We start from the raw sequence: 21,900 nt of genomic DNA on the forward strand, positions 1-21,900 counted from the left end.
TTTTCTGATGTTATCATGAGATAGTCAATCAGGGGTGGAAAAGAGCTTACCGTTTTAGTCCGATTCGTACTCCCCATTGAATGCTAGGACGGTTGTTGTATATCACTTTATCGTCTAATTTTACTGACTGGAAGAAGTTTAACTTTTATCTAAGGATTACTTTCAGTCTCCAATAATCAAATTCAACGGTTTCCAAACTTTTTAGACTTCTTTTCGTTCCTTCATATTATACTTGTATTACTGTACTAATAATTGCATCTTCAAATATTTAGTTCTCTATATGTTTGCGTTTTTTTTGTTTTTTGTTTTTTTGTTTGTTTTTGTTCGCTTAAACTTGTGCTGTGTTAATCATTCAAGTCGTTGATTGTTACGTTATTTTGATTAGATTTATTTAATTTGTTTTTAATTTCTTGGACAATATCGCAATTAGCTATTTATAATTTTACCAATTTGCTCGTATGAGTGGTTTAGAATATTGATCAAGACCATTCTTCATCGATAGCCATCATGGTCAAGACGAATGGGCTGTATACAGGTTCAAAAGGAAGAAAATATATTACGCACAAAAATTTTATAAACTTGACTTTACTTTCGATGTATGTCGACCGAAATATCGTAAATATAACATGACACCGAGTCTTCCGAAATTGAATTGTTTTTGTTATTTCTACGTCACGTTATCACCAGTGTAAATAGGGTTACTATGGACATTGCGGTCTGTTGAATAAGGACTTCCTTGTCTGAGGAACCTGAAATATAAATAAAAAATAAACAAAACACGGAGTTCATCACACAGAGCTTTAATTTATTTGTTAAATATTATTTGCTTCTTTCATGAACCTGTTATCACTAAGTAAGTTCTAAACTTTTCTGTCCCTATTGTCAAATTGTGTACAGAATCTGTTTATTAGACAATGAACTGCATATTGCGCATTAATTGACCATATAACATGTATATGTAGCCATGTAATGTAATATAAAGTCTCCGGTGTTGACCACTTATCGCCTAGCTTACAAATTGCTAGACTACAAAAATGCTTAATGCTACGACCATGGAATAAACTATAAAAATTACGTATTTATTATCGCTGAGTGTATGCGCTATATATGTTTGCACGAACATGTAACTAGTACCAGACATATAATCGAACGTACCCGGGCCAACCATTCCTTTTAGTATACAGAACAATGAGAAAGATGATGACTGTAGCGACGATAACTGCTAATATAACCCCGACAATGACCCCAGTTGGTGTCTCTTTTGTTTCAGAATCATCCTTGTTCAAAAGTTCAGCAGTTCGAAGTTCATATGATGCATCACAGTATACATATTTTAGGTAATCATCAATTTTACATGGTGCTTGGTAGTCACAGCTATCCCTGGGCGCAACAGAATCAACCACAGCGCCCTCTATCCACCCGCAAAGACAGCCTTTGTCCCCGAGTCGTCTAGCGGACATAAGGCTTTCGCTCGAGGTTATTCTTGTACCCCTCTTTCTGCACATGGCAACAGCATCGGCATATGTAAAGTTTTCAGTCAGCTTATCAGAGGCAATAACTTCAACTAAATTACCTATAAGCAGAAATGTAGTATGCATACATAAACAATTTACATGTCTACTTTACCTAAATGGATTACCCAGATATTAATATATAGTACTTGGCCTAAATACTTCTTATTTGATTGAAATGCGTCTAAGTCCCCCCCCCCTTTGGTCAGCACCACAACTGTTCGCGTGGTGTCGTTTTTATTATATAGTCGATATACCAATGGGAAATATTAGTGTCAATATGTTTAATGATCCATCCCTTCACTGTTTCGAGGCAGATTCATTGCAGATCTGTTTCAGAAGAAATACAGGAAACTAGCTAGGTCATTCAAAGCCCTCGTTTGATGTTTCCAGCTTTGTTTTGTCTATGAGTTCACCTTTATTCGATGTTCCGGTTTTGTTGTGTTCATGCGTTTCCCTATTTTGATGTTCCCGGCTTTGTTTTGTCCATGAGTTTCCTTTCTTTTGATGTTCCCGGCTTTGTTTTGTCCATGAGTTTCCTTTCTTTTGATGTTTCCGGCTTTGTTTTTTTTTTCTTACGAGTTTTTCTTCTTTTCATGTTGCCGGTTTTAAGGTCCATGGGTTCCCCTCTTTTGATGTTCCCGGCTTTGTTGTGTTCATGTGCCCCATGTGTTTCCCACTGTTGGTATTCCTGGCTTTGTTTTGTCCGCGGGTTCCCGTCATTTAATATCCCGGCATTCCTACTTTTTTTCTTTCTGACCCGAAGTCCTGTACATAAACTATACTTATTTAAAACACCGATGTAATAACTCCTCAGACAGATGTTGCTTTCATCGGAAGGAGAATAGTTTAGACTTACCACAGAACAGACCGTTATACATGCTGACTGTACCGGCTGGACATTCTAAACACTGAGCATTCTGATAGAAGCCATTTCTGCAGCAGATTTTATCAGTTGTTTTATCACTACAAGACAGTCAAAAGAAAATTACTGGTAACTAATGAACTCTAAATTCTAATGTATCTTAAATGTAAATTTACATTCTTTAAAAAATGGCAATTTGTTTCGTTCTTTTTATAATATATAAAAATGTCACCTTTTAAGTGACAATATTTACCGATCTTACCAATGTTAGATCTATCAATTCTGTTAAAAACTTAAGTACATGTATAAGAAAAAAATATACTTTATAACCTCTTGATCCCGAGTTATGAACGACTGAGAAAAATCATTATCCATGTTTGCTAGTTCTGTCAATCTACGTAAAATGTGTAAAATGATTAATACATTTGTGGCATTACAAAAGCGATGTGTATTTGATGGTGCTCTATAATTGAAATTTAGTGACCGTCAACATCACACCTTTTACTTCGTTTCCTCCTATCTACATGCTCGAATGGATCTATGTAGCAATATTTCAAACCAACTTTGAGAGGAACATCCGTGGCGGGTAAAGAAAATGTGATTTTTTCCAGTCCAGATAACCTTATAATAAACGTGTCATATATGGACGGTTTGAGTATGTCTGATTGGCTGTCGGTATCTGGAAGGAGATATTGACAAAATGACGTATAGGTAGAACAGCTCGGGAAACAAAAATGATTAAAACATATAACTAAAACGGATTTACAATACCCCAAAAAAATCAGCTAGATGCGAAAAGAGGAGAAATTTTCTACAAATCTATTTGTGACTTAAGAATTTTAAGGCTATACCGAGAATTTCAGTTAAACGTTTGAATTTGTAGAATGTAAAAAGAAATAAATCTCAATTACAATTAAATGACAGTTGATTAAACCCCAGTAAATCTGACTTACCTACAGATTGCATACATATATCAGGCATTAAATTATCGCCGTTGTTACCGCAGACATCGTATGGGTTATCCAGTTTTCGTTGACGACATGCACTTGTGCCGAGAGTATAAGACGACCGCATCGAAGACAAAGGGGTAATAATGTATTCAGTTTCTTCTGGATAATCATAGAGCTTGTTTCCAAAATTACGGGGTGTAACTATCACTTCTACCTAGTGTTAAAAATTATCTTTCAGTAAAATATCAATAATATTTTCCAGTTTTAAACACGGTATCGTACGTCTGACTTGTACAGGGGCGACTTAAACTGCAAAACAGTATTAAAAGTAAACTGCATTTGTCAGGACTCTTTGTATGGGTGGTAGTATTGGTGTGGCAGGTACACAAACATCGCATTAAAAATAGTTTTATAATAACAAGTGGAGACAAAGGCTGGTATTGCCCGCTGGGCAAGTATGGACGCAAACTGGTATTGCCCGCTGGGCAAGTATGAACGCCGACTGGTATTCCTTGGAGAGCAAATTTGAACATAAAGTCGTTTTGTCTTGAATGAGTATTCAAGGGAACCAAGATTCTAGCGAAAGAATGTAATCCAGGGACAAAGACCAAACATGGAAAATGGACAAACACAACAAAGGGCCAAATTAGCACTGTGTGATTTACTAAGAATTTATATCTAAAAGGTCTAATCCCATCGATACTGGCTTACAGTTAACACTTCAAAATCAATATTTCAAGTAAATCATGTATCAAACAATTTTATCAACTTCTGAATAGTTATATACATTTGTAGCCCGTAAAATATTTTCTTCGACAAGAATGGTATACTATAGTACTTTTTTTGCGGCTGTATAAAATAAATCCAGAGGCACTGCCAGTATCATTTGGTTTCAGAACCAACATCACATGTACGTACATTCAGAACTTCACAACACTGTCATTAACTTTTTTTAAATTCTATTTCATTAAATCCTGTTAATCTTCTTCACAATTTAACAAAATTTAATTATTTCACGTGTGAAGTATTCTTGATGCTTAATAAAAACCCTCACCCTTTCAACAGAGAAGCGATCCATCCATATTATATGCAGATATAAGAAAAAGAGACATTTATTTTTAATACTTTACAAAAATTATCAAAAATGTTGTTTTATTACATTTTGCTATATCAATGCCTGCATTTGTTGATTGAGTGTATGTTGTAACTCGTACATCTATAATCATATACAGTAAATCTAACTGTGCAATTCAAAATCAATGTCTATTGAATATTCCAAGGAAAACATCATCTGGCATCACTATGGCTATAAAATCTTTTTAAAGACATAAAGTCATAATGTGATGGCTTTCTATAAATCGGAAATTAAACAGAAACTTTTAAACGATTGCATATTTATGATAAACATCTTAAAAAGAGTAACATTTACATGTACAATGCTTAAATATGAAGGTGCAAAAATTATATTTTTATGTACATGTACAAACTTTACTTTATTGGCACAAAGTTATGAAAAATGGTTAAATTAAAAATTATATTAAGAGTTTTCAGAACATGCAGTCTGACATATACATATATGGTTAAAAAAATCATTGGAGCCACGGGAATGTACTTACATGTATACTGCACTTTTACGTGTACATACACAACGTAACCTCTATAGGTATTATGTATATGTAAACTTCATATTACAGTAATGGACAGCTAATTGAATTACACCAACTTAACATATTCATCAAATTAATACCATGTGTTTTGCAACTAAACGTCGAAAAGTTCATAAACATGATATACGCGTACGTGTATGGAACATAAACTCCTGAAATATATGGAAAAGGAAGGTCATATTTGAACTTGGACCCCCAGCAAAACGTGAAGATATTTCGGCCATATTCAAATCGATTTCAAAACCGCGTTTGGAATCCCATAACCCAAATTGATACAGGGAAGATAATGTAAACTTATATATAGATGGGTATACTATAATATAGATATATATATAATATTTACGGTCACCCTGCCGATACCGAATTCAAACGTCTGCCGATTGTCTATCAGAAAAAACATGCTTTTTTCTATCCTAGTAAGAAATACTGAGTATCAATTGTAAACACACGCGCCGTGAGCGTGCTCTTGGTCGTGGATAATCCATTTTGCGATTCGGCATTCGAGATATTTTTGTTTTGACCACCATCGTCAAAACAAAAAAATATATATCTCAAACGCCGAATCCCAAAGAGAATTATGCCGTAGACTAATATTACATATATTTGGTTTTCATTGTATTCTGAGTTTGGTGTCACTAAGGAGTGAAATATATATAATTCGTTTGTGTCACTATGACTTGTTTCATTAAAAAAAATTTAAGCAAAAATAAAACCCCACATACCGAAATCTACCAAATTTTAAAATGGTGATCGGAAACATAACATTTATTTCGGCTTTGGATATTTCTCATCAATTGACTGGCACTCACCGATAAGTTAACTACCTATATGTCTTAAATGCATTTTAAAGTGTTGATTTTATCCGAAAAGTATTTGGCTGGTCAAATATTCAGCAAATGCTGTAGGCTGTACAATGTGTGTCATGCAGATCACAAATTGGATCACTAGGTCACAGGTCGTCATTAAATCACGTGATAATATATTTAATGAATGAACGTGGTTAAATGACAACTAATTTCCCCGACTACAACATGACCTACATTCACGGGTATGACTATGCCGGGGGACTTTATAAACGCTTCAATGCTTTACACAGTATATAAGAGACCCCAAATAATAGCAAAGGGCGTTAAGAAACCCCCAGTCCGTCATGTAATATAAATACCATATATGAAAGCAAACCGGGTCTTACAGTATTGAGTATACACGTTAGCACGAAAACAAAAATTACACCAAGAATAGGAACAGTCAGCTGATGGTCAGCGTCACTCATATCGTGCAAATGATTGGCTAATACTGTGTTACGAAAGATTTTTCGGGATTTTAGTGGTTTATATCCACAAAGACAGTATAGTGCTATTTAATTACCTGAATTGTGTTGTTGGTATAGATAGGTATGTATACTTCAAACCCTTCGATAAAGAATGCGAAGTTCTTCTGAGATTCCAGAATCCACCCATTGTCTATTAACCATTGTGTGTTTGGAACCTTAAACAGAACACCACTACCGGTATAAAGTTCCTTAAGGTCTACCTGGTCGTATAGACTCATGTTATTGGTCAGTTCTTCATCTCCGTTAGTAGGAGACAGAGTTGGCAAGTCTACATATTTCAAGATGGAGTGGCAATTAATATCTTGTATTGAAAGTAATTTGTCGACATTTGTAGAAAACCCTTGGCACTCATTTGGTCTTACTCCTTGTTTGTATTCCAAAATGTCACAAAGCATTACAACACTTGTAAATTGGACAATACTATTAGTCACGTATGCTGCAGCTGCGAATGACTGAATTTCCACAAGAGTAAGATTGGCTGGATAGTTGGCTCTAGCTCCCGATCCTAATATAGTGGCGCTCTGCATTTGCGTGTATGATCTCATGAAAGAGGCCATTTTTTCAATTAGAGTTTCTTGGAAATCAAATATTTCTTCTAACGATACCACGAGTTGAACGGCATATGCCTTAGAATCTGGGCAAGCATTGGTAGCATACACTGTTGTTTTAAACGCAGCTGATGGAGCACTGCTTGTCTCTTCAAGAGAAGAGCACACATCGTCAATAAAACCCTCCCAATAGCTCGATAATCTCGAAAGTTCATATTTCTTCAATTTTCCGGGATAGCTATCGTAAAGCTTGAGAAATTCCGACTGCTTACGAGAAAATTCTTCATCTGAAACAGAGTCGAGATTATCCGAGTTAACTAAGTTACCGATTGTTCTCAGCAATGGAGCGTTCTCGTCTATCTTTTTACTAACCTTTGAAGTTTGTTTTTGAAGTTTGATTAGATAGCCAACCTTAGAAAATGCTTTGGCGACAACAGATGTAGCCTGAGCAACATCCGTTACAGCTTCCAATACTTCTGCGGCATTTCCACTGTTAAATATCCATTTTAAAGGATTACTAGCCTCGGCTGCACGAAAAGTTAATTTTGCTATAGCCTCAGCAAGATCACTTACAGCGGCAGAAGTAAATGCAAGCATTAACCCAGCTAGTTTGTATTTTAATTTCTGCCTTGCGTCCTCATATGTGTTTCTGTACGAGTTGATATCCGCCTTGATACTTGAAATATCTGCTGATATCTTTTTACTTTCGAACTCTGCCACACTCTTAAAATAACTTCCCAACTGCTGAAAGCGGTTTTGAATATCATGCTTAATCTCGACAGACATTGCTTGTAAATCGAGGGATATTTCTTCAGCAAACTCTTGTATCCTGGAAATTCTCGAGTTCTGAATATATTCTTTGTAGTTTACAGATGCGACCAATATTTTCCTTTTTGAATTCAAACTCGAAGTACCTGTACCATATGTAAGAATGAACGAACGTATCTGGTCTAAAGTTTTTGAGAAAGCACACAACAGCCAGTCAAACGATGGATATTTAGCCATGAAATTACAACGTATAGAGGCACTCTTTGGTAGTATTTTTATTAAAATAGCAGTATTTTTAAGATTTTTAGCTTTAAATTCGTCGTAAAATACTTTGAAAATTTGTCGTACTATTTCTGATATTTCTTTCCTTTCTTCATTAATATTTCTATCGTGAACCAGTTTGTTTGGTGCCCCCTGAAATAAGGTAAAAATAGCGAACTTCGCAGACATGATTTCTAAGGACGATTCTTGCCAATCCACTTCTTGCACTAAATCGCATAACTTTTCAATTGACTCAATCAACTCGAAAAATGGTTCTAGTTGACAAAATGGGTCGTCGGGGATTACTAAACACCTCAATGTAACTTCGGATCTAAGGTGTTGGGCAATGTTGTCTCTAAATGGTTGTGTCCATGAACAAACATTCGACCGGTTAGCCATAATGTTATAAAATTCAGAAGCGTACACCCATTGTGCTGCAGGTACTTTACTTTTTATATCCACCGGACCACAGTTAAGTTTTAACAGCACTGGGTCAAGGTACCAAGCTAGAAGCAGAAAGGAAAGCTTATGTGAACGTTTATCATCGACGCTTGATATAACATTTGTAAGTCGATCCAAATCATTTTTCAGATATTGTCCGACTTTGTATAAACGTAAGTAGGCACACTCGGGTCTTGTCGTATCAAACATGTTGCATGTTACTTCTGAATGGTTTAAGCGTGCTTCATTATTATCTATTTCACTATAAATATAATTGCCTGCTTTGAATAATTGGTCATTGTACAAAGCACTGAATACGTCAAGTTCCGGACCTGAGGTCCTACCGGGAAGTGCTATAATTAGACAGAGTCTCCTCAATTCATTGTGTGTTGAATGATTAACGTAGACTTGACAGAATGAAAACCGGAAACAACAACACACTAAGCAGCTCAAGATATATACATGTAGCTCTCGGTCGGACATGATGATCTCTGAAAGGAATATATAGAATAAATTGAATTATAGAAACTGATCAATTTGAAAAGCAAAAGAAAAAAAAGATATTTACGTAAAAAAATAAACAAGAGTTGTTATCTCCCTCCCGTGTAAGCTCGATAGATTGTGAACTTTATTGATAATTATTATATAAGTATTTCAGAAAAAAAAACAATATAATAAACACAATATATTACCTTTCGTTCAAAGAAAACCTGATCTTGTTAAAGTTACATAAATGAACTGATCATTTAAATTTTGGTTTATTTGAAAATTCTATTCTTCTATTATACACGATAAAGGTCGCTAAGTTTGGGTTTAAAATATATGTTTAATTTACTAACACATGAATCAACAATGTGTAACCAATGAATTAAACATACGGCAGCCCGTTGGTGTATAAGGTAGATTCCTGTAAAATTTTTATAAGAATGATTACAATTCATGAGAACGCTTAATTAATATATATATATAATATAATAAGAAAAAGGGAAGATATGTAAACGTATAGGGAAGGGACGGAACGACCAAAAATTTGCATCGCAAATTTGACAGTTCTAACATCATTGGAAATTTTGGTTTGGTAATCTGAAGTGTTGACTCCAAATCATCAAGGCAGTGGTTTGGTAATCTGAAGTGTTGACTCCCAGTGAGTCAACACTTCAGATTACCAAACCACTGCCTCGATGATTTCAACAAAATGAAAATCTTCATCGTGGAGTTTGTAGTTTCTTATTACAGTGTTTGTAAATACTTTCAGTTTTATAGTTCAGTGTTCAAGATCAACACACAACATGTGTCTATAACACAATGTTCAATATCTTCGTTAACTGTCAATAAAATTGTTTACGTCACAGGTATTCACCTGCTTAGGTAGTGAGTTGTGTTCACAGACCATTTACTTTCATACACACGCACTGAAGAAGGTCATTGGTTGACTGAAAATTTTGCTCATTATGTATTTTATTATAGTGTATTAACATCTTTATCGGGATCGTTGTACAATCCTATAGACTTATATATTTTTTTTGTTTGTGCTGCATCGTCATGACTCGACGATCCGATACCCATTAAGTTTGCTGGTTGGCAGATTCCTTTAGACTTTATATAATTTTTTGAACTGCCTGTATTGTGTTTTTACGCGATCCCAGTAGACTTAACGTTTTTCCATCTCTATCCGTTATGAACTGTGACGAATATTTTAAGAAATTAAGAATAATTAAACAGAAGCAATTGAGAAGTAGTCACCATTTATCAAAGAGTAATCAAGGGAACCAAGGTTATAGCGGTAATCAAAAGAATGTAATCCAGGGACAAAGACCAGACATGGAAAAACAGACATACACAACAAAGAACATAAAGTAACTAAAATCATACATACAAAGTAACAAAAGTAAATGAGCAACTCGGACTCCACTAAAAACAGGGACCAGGTGCACCGGTAGGGTAAGCGTCCTCTGCTATTCTGGAAACATCCGCCGAGTTGCTCATAAAAATTCAAGTCCGGGGTAGACAAACGAGGGAAGGAAAACTATGACCCGTTGAATAAATCAGTTCTCATGGTGCTGATGGATACACCATAACGATCCACGAGTTCATGATAACGACCATAAAACTTCTGTAGTGATGACTTCAATCTTGTAGCAACATAACCTTGTTCCAGAAGCCTATTTGTTAGAGTTCTAGCGCGATACAAAAAGACTGCGTAGTTTCGGCAAGCTCTGGCATAACGTATGAGTTGTGATATGAACATTCCATACGCAGGAGCCGAAGGGATGTTGCCACAGATGAAAGGAAAGTTGACAATTCTGAATGAAAAGTCATCACGTTTGTCGTAAAGTTTGGTCAATAGTTTTCCTTTACCATCGATTTCTAAGTGTAGGTCAAGATACGAGGCTGACTTTACAGTGTCTGTAGTATCCTTCATCTCAAGTTCTTTTGGGTAGATGCGATGTATCAAATCCCCTAAATTAGGATTGTTTAAAGATAATACGTCATCTATATAGCGGAAACTGAGATTGAAGGATCTATCCAAACGATATTCTTTTTTTCTGATCAGATCAGCTATAAAGTCAGCATCATAAGAGTGAAGGAATAGGTAAGCAAGTAAAGGAGCACAATTTGTTCCCATTGGAATGCCGACCGTTTGTTGAAAAACACGTCCACCACACTGGACAAATATGTTGTCGATTAAAAAATTCCAGCATTTTGTAAACATCTTCCTCTGTATATTTGGAAGATGATTTGGAATTATTTCCTACAAAGTATGAGGAATCTCTACCAAGAACTATATATTTGTATCTAGGTGTACCATCTTTTTTGGAAAAACAACGATGTATAATGTTTTTAAGTCGGGATTTTAACTGAGTATGGGGAATAAAAGTATACAGAGTTGAAAAATCGTAGGTTTTAATGTTATTATATTCAGATAATAGTCTTGAACATCAAACACCAGGCAAGGCTTCTGGCACCCTATCTCGTAGATGGGATCAGACACTTTTCAATTGTTCAAAATGCCTACTGATCCTACTGAAGAAACACTGCGGAGAACATCTTAAGAAACTTACTACAGAATTTAATCGATTGATAGACTCATCGAAAAAAGAACGCACAGTCTATTATCATGAATTTATTATTAAGCGTCTTGATGACATCACAAAAACTCAAAATCAGGCCCTTCATGACAAACAGAGACGTAAATTCCAACGTGATGGCATGTCACCAATAACAGTCTCACCATGTGAAAAACAAAGCAAAAGACGCAACAGACATTTTAAACGAAGAAACAAACCTGACAGTCAACAACACTGTCATTAATCTTTCTTCACACAACCTAACTGAAGATGAAACATCATTATTAGCTAAGGGTCTCAATTTCTGCCCAATTCCAGGTCCTGTAAATAAAACCATCCTGACGGAGGAATTTGACAACTTCGCCAGAAGTTTGAGGATCAAAGAGTACTTTGGCTCAAAAGAGAGTGAAGGACAAAACGATAGTGATTCAGAAGATGAAAACAACTATCGGTTTATAAAGAAAAGTGAGTGGGTCCCTGAAAAGAGCAAAAAGTTAACTTTGGAATCATTTATTGATAATGTACAATCTGACATAATACGAAATGTAAGGGTCAACATAGAGAGTCACGATAATTTAACAAAAGGGGAACGTGCTGCACTTTAAGGTCTAAGGACCAATGACAATATTATAATAAAACCGACAGACAAAGGCAGCGCTGTAGTGATCATCGACAAATCCGCCAACATTAATGAGGCCGAAGGTCAACTTAACGATGAGCGGTTTTATATCAAATTAACAACAGACCCCACTCAATCCTTTGCGGACGAAATAAAAACTGAGTTAAACGAAATGTACGAAAATAACCACATTGACATTAAAACTCTTGAATATCTCAAACCTGAAAATCCTAAACCTGGTCGATTCTACCTACTCCCCAAAATTCAAAAATTCAACAACCCAGGTAGACCTATAGTCTCTGCTAACGGCCATCCAACAGAGAAAATTTCGGAATTCGTGGACTTTCATCTACGCTCACATGTTGAAACACTTTCATCATTTATAAAAGATACCACTGATTACTTACAGAAGATGCAGGCTCTGAATCCCCTTCCACCAAACACCACTCTGGTCACTATGGACGTCACATCTCTCTATACCAACATTCCTCACTCTGATGGTATCGAGGCTTGTAGAGAAGTATGGGACTCTCGGGAGGTCAAAGTTCCACCTACTGCTGATTGCCTAGTCACTTTACTCACAATGGTTTTAGAAAAAGAACAATTTTACTTTTAATGGAGACCATTATTTACAAATAAATGGCACAGCTATGGGTACCAAAATGGCTCCGTCTTATGCCAATATTTTCATGGGAAAATTTGAAAAAGAACTACTTGAATCCTCTATAGAAAAACCTCTGTCCTGGTATAGGTTTATTGACGACGTGGATATGTAGTGGACACATGACAAAGAAGAACTAAACAATTTTATCGCACGTGCCAACAATCAACACCCTTCAATTAAGTTCACTCACGAAACATCTGCTACTAACATCTCATTCCTCGATACCTCCAGCATCTTATCGGGGGAAGAGATCTCCACGGACCTATACTCCAAACCAGCTGACACACATCAATATCATATGCCTAAGAGCTGTCATCAATCTCACCTGACTAAGAGTATACCATTTAGTCAAGCTCTTAGGCTAAGGCGCATTTGTTCAAATGACGAATCCTTGAAAAAAGCGTCTATGTCAACTGAAGAACAATTTAAGTAGAAGGGGATATAGATACAAGACCATCAAAGAAGGGTTAAAACAATCACAATATCCCAAGAAGTAGTCTGTTACAGTACAAGGCAAAGAAAAAATGTAAAAGAACCCCTTGTGTTGTAACATACCACCCCTGCCTTAAAAACAGCCACAATACCATTCGTGAGCACTGGGCCTCTGTCGAGAGAAACTCAACATTATCCAAAGTTTTTCCCGAACCACCTATGATTGCTTTCAGACTGCCAGACAGTTTGCGTAGTCTGCTTGTGAGGGCTGAAATATCCAAGCCCAACTTGACTGTAGGCGAGAGTCGCTCCTGTGGTGACAAAATGTGCAAATGTTGCTACCAAATGCATCAATCGTCATCATTCACCAGCACAGTCACGGGGAAACGCTACAAAATATTTTGTAACGTGCACTGCAAGAGTGCTAATGTAATATGTTTGCTCCACTGTTCCATCTGTGGCCTTCAATATGTTGGTGAATCTAAATAGCCTTTTCACAAGCGGTTGAACGGACACAGGAGCGACCTCACAAAAAAGCCTTTTCTCCCAGTGAGTCAACACTTCAGATTACCAAACCACTGCCTCGATGATTTCAACAAAATGAAAATCTTCATGGTGGAACAAAACACGGTCTGTAGCGATCTACACAGAGTGAAGCGGGAGGGATTTTGGATAAAAGAACTCCGTATTTTACACCCACACGGAATTAACAAAAACATTAAGTTCTTCCTATTTTGTAGTTTCTTATTACAGTGTTTGTAAATATTTTTAGTTTTATAGTTCAATGTTCAATATCAACACACTACATGTGTCTATAACACAATGTTCAAGATCTTCGTTAACTGTCAGTAAAATTGTTTACGTCACAGGTATTCACCTGCTTAGGTAGTGAGTTGCGTTCACAGACCATTTACTTTCATACACACTCAGTTTATTTAAGGCACTGAAGAAGGTCATTTGTTGACTGAAAATTTTGCTCATTATATATTTTTTTATAGTGTATTAATATCTTTATCGGTATCGTTGTACAATCCTTTAGACTTACATAAATATGTGTGTGTGTGTGTGTGTGTGTTTAAGCTTCAGTTTAATTGATCTTATCACATTTGATACTTCAACCATAAGTGCTTCATTTAATTTTTATTCTTTATTCTTTCTTTTTTTATGAATGAAGTGGTACCCGTGTCCGATGAACTAATGTTCTTCCAGTATATACCTTGAGGACGAACGGTACTGTTTTACTCCATAGGCGATAACAGTGAAACTTTTAAAAAATTCATCCCTTTAAAACAATGACTCGGCTATAAAGTGACTTTTCCCAGTCATATCTTCAATTTTCTAACAAAATGTGTGAGCAAAGTCATAGCATAGCCTTTACTTTATTGTAATTTTAAGTAGATTATTTTGGGTCAAAGTCCCCCTTTTCCAACTAAAGGCACACAAATTTAAAAAAATCATAATATTTATATAAAATATTTTTTTCAAAAAAATATAATGCAATTTTTAAAAAATATAACAATATACATGTAAAACTTTTAAATAAATAAAACATTTTGGATATTTGCACAATTTGTCCAATCACAGTGTCCGAAAATATTTACTTAGGAATCCAACCTAAAATAATGAGAAATAGTACCGTTCTACATATACTCGACACTTTATCTCTAGGTTTACCCTGGTTTATCGTTATATATTAACACTGGTTTATCGTCAGGTTATCCTGGTTTATCTCCAGATTTACGTCGGTTTATTTCCAGATTTACTCCGGTTTATCGTCATGTTTACCTTTGTTTTCTTTGGATTTACCTCTGTTTATCTTCGTGTTTACATTGGTTTATCTTAAGGTATACCACGGTTTACCTCGGTTTATCTTTATGGTCATCCTTGATTATCTCCGGGTTTAATCTTCCGATTTACACTGGTTTATCATCAGGTTTAACCGGCTTTATCTTCATGGTTATCCCAAATTATCTTCAGGTAAACTCTAGTTAATCTTCATGTTATCATGGTTTATCTCTAGGGTTAAGTTACCACTGATTATCTTCAGGTTTACTTTGGTTTATCTTTTGTTTTTTCCTGGTTTGTCTGCAGGTTTTATCTGGTTTTTCTTTTTGCTTACCCTGGTTTATCTTCAGGTTTATCTTAAGGTCTACACTCGTTCACCTTCAGATTTACCCCGCTTTATCATGAGGATTACCCCTGATGGCCTTCAGGTTTACATTGGTTTATCATTAGGATTACCCCTGATGGCCTTCAGGTTTACATTGGTTTATCTCCAGGATTACCCCTGATGGCCTTAAGGTTTACATTGGTTTATCATTAGGATTACCCCTGATGGCCGTCAGGCTTACATTGGTTTATCATTAGGATTACCCCTGGTGGCCTTCAGGTTTACATTGGTTTATCATGAGGATTACCCCTGATGGCATTCAGGCTTACATTGGTTTATCATTAGGATTACCCCTGATGGCCTTAAGGTTTACATTGGTTTATCATTAGGATTACCCCTGATGGCCGTCAGGCTTACATTGGTTTATCATTAGGATTACCCCTGGTGGCCTTCAGGTTTACATTGGTTTATCATGAGGATTACCCCTGATGGCATTCAGGCTTACATTGGTTTATCATTAGGATTACCCCTGATGGCCTTCAGGTTTACATTGGTTTATGTCCAGGATTATTTTCGTGTTTATTCTGGTTTATCTTCACAGTCACCTCTGTCTATCTTCAGAATTTCCCTGGTTCATCATGCTGTTGTTTATAAATATGGAACCGTTCCAACGTTCTGTCGTAATATTTTATCGAACTCCATATATTTTTCACATAAATAACCGATTTCAGAGTAGGCAATGTAATACTAAGTAACAGAAATATATAGCCATTGTAAAATATTTGACAAATTTAATTTAATTTGTGAATTTATTATGTCGCCTGTTAAGTAGTTCCTGTATTTTAATCCAGACATTTTGTAGTCAAATATTTGTGCGGAAATGGTTTTACGTCTATATGATCTGTTATGTAACAAACCAAACCAAATTATTCCAAGCAAACAGCAAATAACAGTCAGATAATCGATTTAAAAAGTTTTTATTGTAATGTATAGATGTATATTTTAATTTTATACTTAACGAAGTGCCTACAGAGACTAACAGAGTATGCCAATCATGGGTTGCTTTCCTATAAAGAATAGTTGTACGCACATTCAGTGACTCGAATTCTACAGCTTTTATAATAACACCCATTTCATTGATACATGTATTGTAGATTAGAGTAATAGTACCAGCTCTTCTCTGTCAAAATGGCGGAAACGGGAGTACTTAATCAAAAGTACAGATAAATATTAAGCAACATTTTTATTGCGGTAATTATGCATTTTCATGTCTGTAGTGCTTTTGCAAAATTAAGATGTGTCGCGGCACTTAGACTTGAAAAAGGCAGATACGAAAATTGACTAGTTGAAGAGAGATGTCCTTTTTGAATGTGACAATTTTATTAAAGATGAACAACATTTTATTTACATTGTCCAGTGCTGAGAATACATTGACATATTCTTTTGCAAAGCTTAAGCTCCTGATAACTTTTCCATTATAAATAGTAATATCTAATGCACTACAATTTGTATTGAATATCATTGTATCTGGTAAATCTGTGTACAGTTAAACTTAACGTTTATGCGATATTTATCAACTATTTTAATATACGTACACATAAGGTAAAACGAAGATAAGATAAAATATTAAAAATAAAAATAGCTTGTTTCCCCCTAAAAAAAACTACTGACTTGTCATTTAAGCCATCAGTGAAGTAAACTTTCTTCAAGAGACTCTACTCTTATATGTACAACCAAGACAGTAAAACCGGATTCATACCTGATACGTTTGGACTACTTGACTCGTGTTTCCATGATTATGTTTCTTAGTACATGTATGCCTTTCCAAATAAGACTGTGGAAAAACACCCATGCCTTTCCAAATAAGACTGTGGAATACACACCCATGCAATTCATTCCTTTGAAAAACCTGTACTGAAACTCCGAATGGTACTAATCATATCGTGATGATACGTTATCATGTTGTGATGGTACGTATCATGTTTTGATGGTAGTACTAGTAACCATGTTGTGATGTTCCTACGATGCCTTATCTAAATTATATATGGCAGACTATTGTGGGTTTCCCTGCTTAAAATATGCAAAGAAAATATTGGACGATACTGGTTACTGATATATATGGACGATACTGGTTACTGATATATATGGACGATACTGGTTACTGATATATATGGTTATCCAGCAGTTTGTAATACCGATTAATAGCTGCAGTAAAAACAAAACTGAAAGAACAATTTATTCAAGAGTGGCATACTATGATCCGAAATTCCCCTAAAGCGGCAAATCATAGGTTATTAAAAACACAATTCGAATTTGAAAATCATTTCACAATTCTTGAGGACAAAGGATTTATTACTCTTAGCGCTTACAGAACCACAAATCACAAAGTGCCAATCGAAACAGGCATATGGGAGGGAAGTTAAAGAAGTGATCAACTCTGCAATAAGTATAATGACTTCAAAATTGGAGACGAATTTCATTTCATTATGGAGTGCCCCTTTTTCAGTGGAAAAAGAAACAAACTTATTGATAAAAGCCTGTCAACACGACCTAATATCTTAAAATACCGAAAAATTATGTGTTCCCAAAAATAGAATGAGTTTGGAAAAACCATGCATAGATTTATAAAATGCATCACAAAAGTAAATTTTCTCTAGGCTTTAACCTTCTTAAGAAGAAAATGTTTCCCTTGAATATGAATGGGTGAGTGTGTGAAGTAAAGTGGATGTGTGTATGTCTTGTCTTCTTTTGTTTTTGTTTGTTTTTGTTTTTTTTCATTGTTATGTAATGTCTCTGTACCATTGTATTTATGATTTATGAGAATAAAATATCTGTCAGTCTGTGATGGTATTAATCATGTCGTGATGGTACCTATCATGACATGATGGTACTAATTATGTTGTGATGCTAATAAACATGTCATGATTGTACTAATCAGTTTGAAATAGTACTAATCATGGTGTGATGGTACAAATCATGTTGTGATTGTACGCTATTATGTTGTGATGGTACAAATCACGTTGTGATTGTATGCTATTATGTTGTGATGGTACTAATCATGTTGTGATTGTACGTAATCACGTTGTAAAGGTATATATAAAAGAATATGTAATCTTTGTAAAGAAGGGGTGAATGTGTTAAAATATGAATGTGAATCGTATTCATATATCATTCATATATTTTATAATGTTGACTGTTCTGTGTATTGTGTCTGTGTATTAGTCTGATTTACATGTATGTACATGTTTGTATTTGTTTTTTGTTGTCCTCTTGTACACCTACTGTGTCTGACGCTATCAATAAAAGAGCTGGAAAAATGGCGGGGTAGACAAGACGTACTCACGATAGCTCTACGAAACAGTGTAATTATACCTGGTGGCACAAGGTTTAAGTGACTCTGTGTTGTTGAAGATGTTTCATGGACAATTCGCTAAAACATTAAATGGGTAAAAAGAAAAGAAATAGGAGTAACTCGTCTAAATCAGGACTTACCCCACCCGAGAAAATTGTAAACAAAAACGAAAACATGGCGGCGACCACAACGATACCAAGTTTACCCAATATGGACTTATCCCAAGTCATAACACAAGCAAATCAGAGTATATATGGTACGAATAGCCCTCAACGTTCACACATAGAGCCATCTATAATGCAAATTCCACAAAATACTTCACAAATTGGATTCAGGTCTCCACTCCCACCACCACCCATGTACGCTACCCAGCCACAGTCTAGTACACCAATACAACAACCCATAGTATCCAACATCCAAGGCAATCCATGTATGTCAAACACAGAACCTATAGTTACATCAAACACAGATATGGCACTACAGGTCATCATACAAAACATGAATATTATGAATAATAGACTTGAAAATGTAAACACAACCAACAATATGATTCAAAATAAACTTCCAAAACTTGATATGCTGGAAGAAATAAATTCTAAACTACAAACTGTTGAAGCTAATATAAACTCAATGAAAAAAGAAATCAATGATATAAAAACACTTCAAGACCAGCATTCAAGAACCTTGGCAAATGAGGAAAGGCATCATTATTTTATAGAGGATAGAATGAAATATCTTGAGGAACAAAATAGGGTACTGGAAAATCAAAATAGAGAATTACATGAACAATATCTGAAACTTCACACCCATTCTATGAAGTACAATCTAATTTTTACTGGCTTACCTGAAAATACAGGTGAAACTAGAGAAGAAACAGAAAATTTAGTAAAAGAATTTATTAATCAACAACTGAAAATTGAAGGTGCAAACACAATTGAATTCCAAAACGTTCATAGATTAAAGCCAGGGCGTGACGGAAAGCATCGTAGTATAATCGCAAGATTTACAAAATATGATGATCACCAGAAAGTTCTTGGAGAAGCAAATGAAAAACTTAAAAATAGCCCAAGATATTCTGTTTTCCAACAGTATCCAGTTGAGATTAGCGAGCGCCGAAAAGCACTGATACCTAAACTAAAAGAATTTCAAAGGCTCAAGCGAAATGCAAAAATAGTGTATGATACCCTTATTGTAGACGGTCAGCCGTACGTTCCGAAACCCCGTGAAACACCTCACATTCCGGTTATGAACTAGGACATCACATCAGACACACATGAACGATCACGACCCAATACACAACGACAGGTAAACAAATTGAGAGTGACATTCGTTAATGTTTGCGGATTAAAATCAAAGCTTCTAAATGTTGACTTTATTGAACTAATTCAAGAGTATGATATTATATGTTTTTTAGAAACAAAACTAGATAAATTTGATGTTCTTGATGTATCACAAGGTTACGAATACCTTACTAAAAATAGGAAAAATGTCAAACGAAAGTCTGGTGGTATTATTGTTATGTATAAAAAAAGAATTTTCGAAATAGATTAATTTTATAAAAACAGAATCTGAACTAGTACAGTGGTTTGAAATTTTGCCAGATTATACAGGTCTTCCACAAAGATTGTTATACGGCTGTGTGTATATACCGCCAGAAAACTCAAAATATGGATGCCATTCTGCATTTGAGGAATTAGAATCAGAATTAATTTCATTTTCACATAATTTGAACTATATTTCCCTTTTAGGTGATTTTAATGCAAGATCAGGAAAAGCAGATGATTTTGTAATTCCTGATGATGCGCTTTTTCAAAACCGTAATTTACTTAATGAATTTGATGAAGATATCATTGATAATATGTATTCATATAAAATAATACAAGAGAATAATATATCTCTTAATAGATCAACTCAAGATGTTGGTCGGTGTAACAATTATGGTCATAAATTGATTGAAATGTGTAAACGATTATCTTTGTATATAGCAAATGGTAGAGTTTCCGAAGATAGAGATATTGGAAAAACTACATGTAAAAATATTAGTTTGATTGATTATGTACTTGTAAGTCCGAATTTGTTCTCATTGTTTGAAGAATTCTGTGTATTAGATTTTGACCCTATGATATCAGATGTACACAATAGAATAAAATTTACCTTGTCATTCACCAAAGAAAAATTAAATCCCAACATAAATGGTACACTTCATTCATCTACACGTATGAGATGGGCCCCCTGAAAAGTCGGAAGAATTCCGGCATGCTATTACGGATCCACTTTGTGATATTGATGTTAAGTTAGATGAACTTTTACAATCTAACGAAATAACTGATGAAAAGGTAAATGAACTAGTAAATGAATTGGTAAATATTCTTACTTATAATGGTAAGAATGTTATGGGTGGTGTTAAATCTGCAAATCATAAGTATAAAGCTAAACAAGGAGATAAACCTTGATTCGACAAGAAATGTAAAGAAAAACGCAATGTTTTTCATAGCGCGAAGGAAGAATACAATAAAAATAAGAGTAAAAATGTTCAAACTCGCTTGCAAACAGCAGAGCAAAATTATAAACTTCAGTTAAATGTGAGTTTTGCTCAATACCAGGATAAATGTGCAAATGAATTGCGAAATGATGCATCACTTGAAATTGTCGACAGTTATAATTATTTAGGATTATTGCTTAAGTATAACGGCTCATTCACTGATACCAAAAGTAAATTGGTTGAACAAGCTGAAAAGGCATTATTTGCCGTTTACACTAAAATTCGAAACTTGAATTTACCTATCGACATTCAATTAAAGCTTTTTGATTTTATGATTGCTCCTATTTTATTATATGGATCCGAAATTTGGGGATTCGAAAACACAAATTCCATAGAAAAGGTTCACTTGAAATTTTGCAAGCGCATTCTTAATGTTAGAAAAAGTACGCCGAACTTCATGGTGTATGGAGAACTTGGGCGATTCCCTTTAGACATAGATATAAAGCTGAGGATGGTGTCATTTTACTCTCGCCTCCTCAAAAACGAAAATAAACTAAGTTGTATTGTATTTAAACTTATGTTTAATTTACATTTTGATAATGTTTGTAATTTTAAGTGGATCTCGTTCCCGAAGTCAATATTTGATTCATGTGGATTAAGCTATATATTCACCGATCAACAATTTATAGATTTTTCTTTATACAAACAACTAATTAAGCAGATATTGCAAGATCAATTCGTTCAAAAATGGCATAGTGACATTGATAACTCCTCTAGAGGATCTTTCTATGAGTTATTTAAGCAAAACTTTGGTCTTGAAACTTACTTA

The 21,900-nt window shown here is 34.9% G+C and overlaps 1 protein-coding gene across 3 annotated transcripts; it reads right to left on the reverse strand.

The window, feature by feature from the left end:
• Positions 1–556: 556 nt before the first annotated feature.
• LOC148615291 (uncharacterized) lies at positions 557–20,822 on the reverse strand. 3 transcript variants are annotated; one of them, XM_088590103.1, is made up of 7 exons: positions 20,744–20,822; positions 6,362–8,835; positions 3,330–3,540; positions 2,875–3,055; positions 2,371–2,477; positions 1,156–1,573; positions 557–749 (listed from the first exon to the last, which is right to left on the reverse strand). In XM_088590103.1, the coding sequence occupies exons 2-7, from the start codon at positions 8,825–8,827 to the stop codon at positions 668–670; spliced, it is 3,465 nt and encodes a 1,154-aa protein (XP_088446229.1). In that variant the 5' UTR covers positions 8,828–8,835; positions 20,744–20,822; the 3' UTR covers positions 557–667. The 3 variants fall into 3 exon arrangements, with proteins under 3 accessions (XP_088446229.1, XP_088446228.1, XP_088446231.1); XM_088590102.1 differs by lacking the exon at positions 20,744–20,822 and adding an exon at positions 9,037–9,122; XM_088590105.1 differs by lacking the exon at positions 20,744–20,822 and adding an exon at positions 8,913–8,933.
• Positions 20,823–21,900: the final 1,078 nt, after the last annotated feature.

The sequence above is a fragment of the Perna viridis genome, chromosome 6, assembly GCF_037379345.1.
Source record: "Perna viridis isolate PV_CMFRI_1.1 ecotype Kerala chromosome 6, ASM3737934v1, whole genome shotgun sequence".
NCBI lineage: Eukaryota > Metazoa > Mollusca > Bivalvia > Mytilida > Mytilidae > Perna > Perna viridis.

Bases quoted from the DNA above. Each gene is read 5' to 3' on its own strand.
- LOC148615291 (XM_088590103.1), bottom strand. From the start codon at position 8,827: ATGTCCGACCGAGAGCTACATGTATATATCTTGAGCTGCTTAGTGTGT. The intron at 3,541-6,361 runs GTAATTAAATAG...TTTTAACACTAG, and splicing joins ATACCAACAACACAATTCAG to GTAGAAGTGATAGTTACACC. The intron at 2,478-2,874 runs GTGTGATGTTGA...ACTGTCTTGTAG, and splicing joins AGGAGGAAACGAAGTAAAAG to TGATAAAACAACTGATAAAA.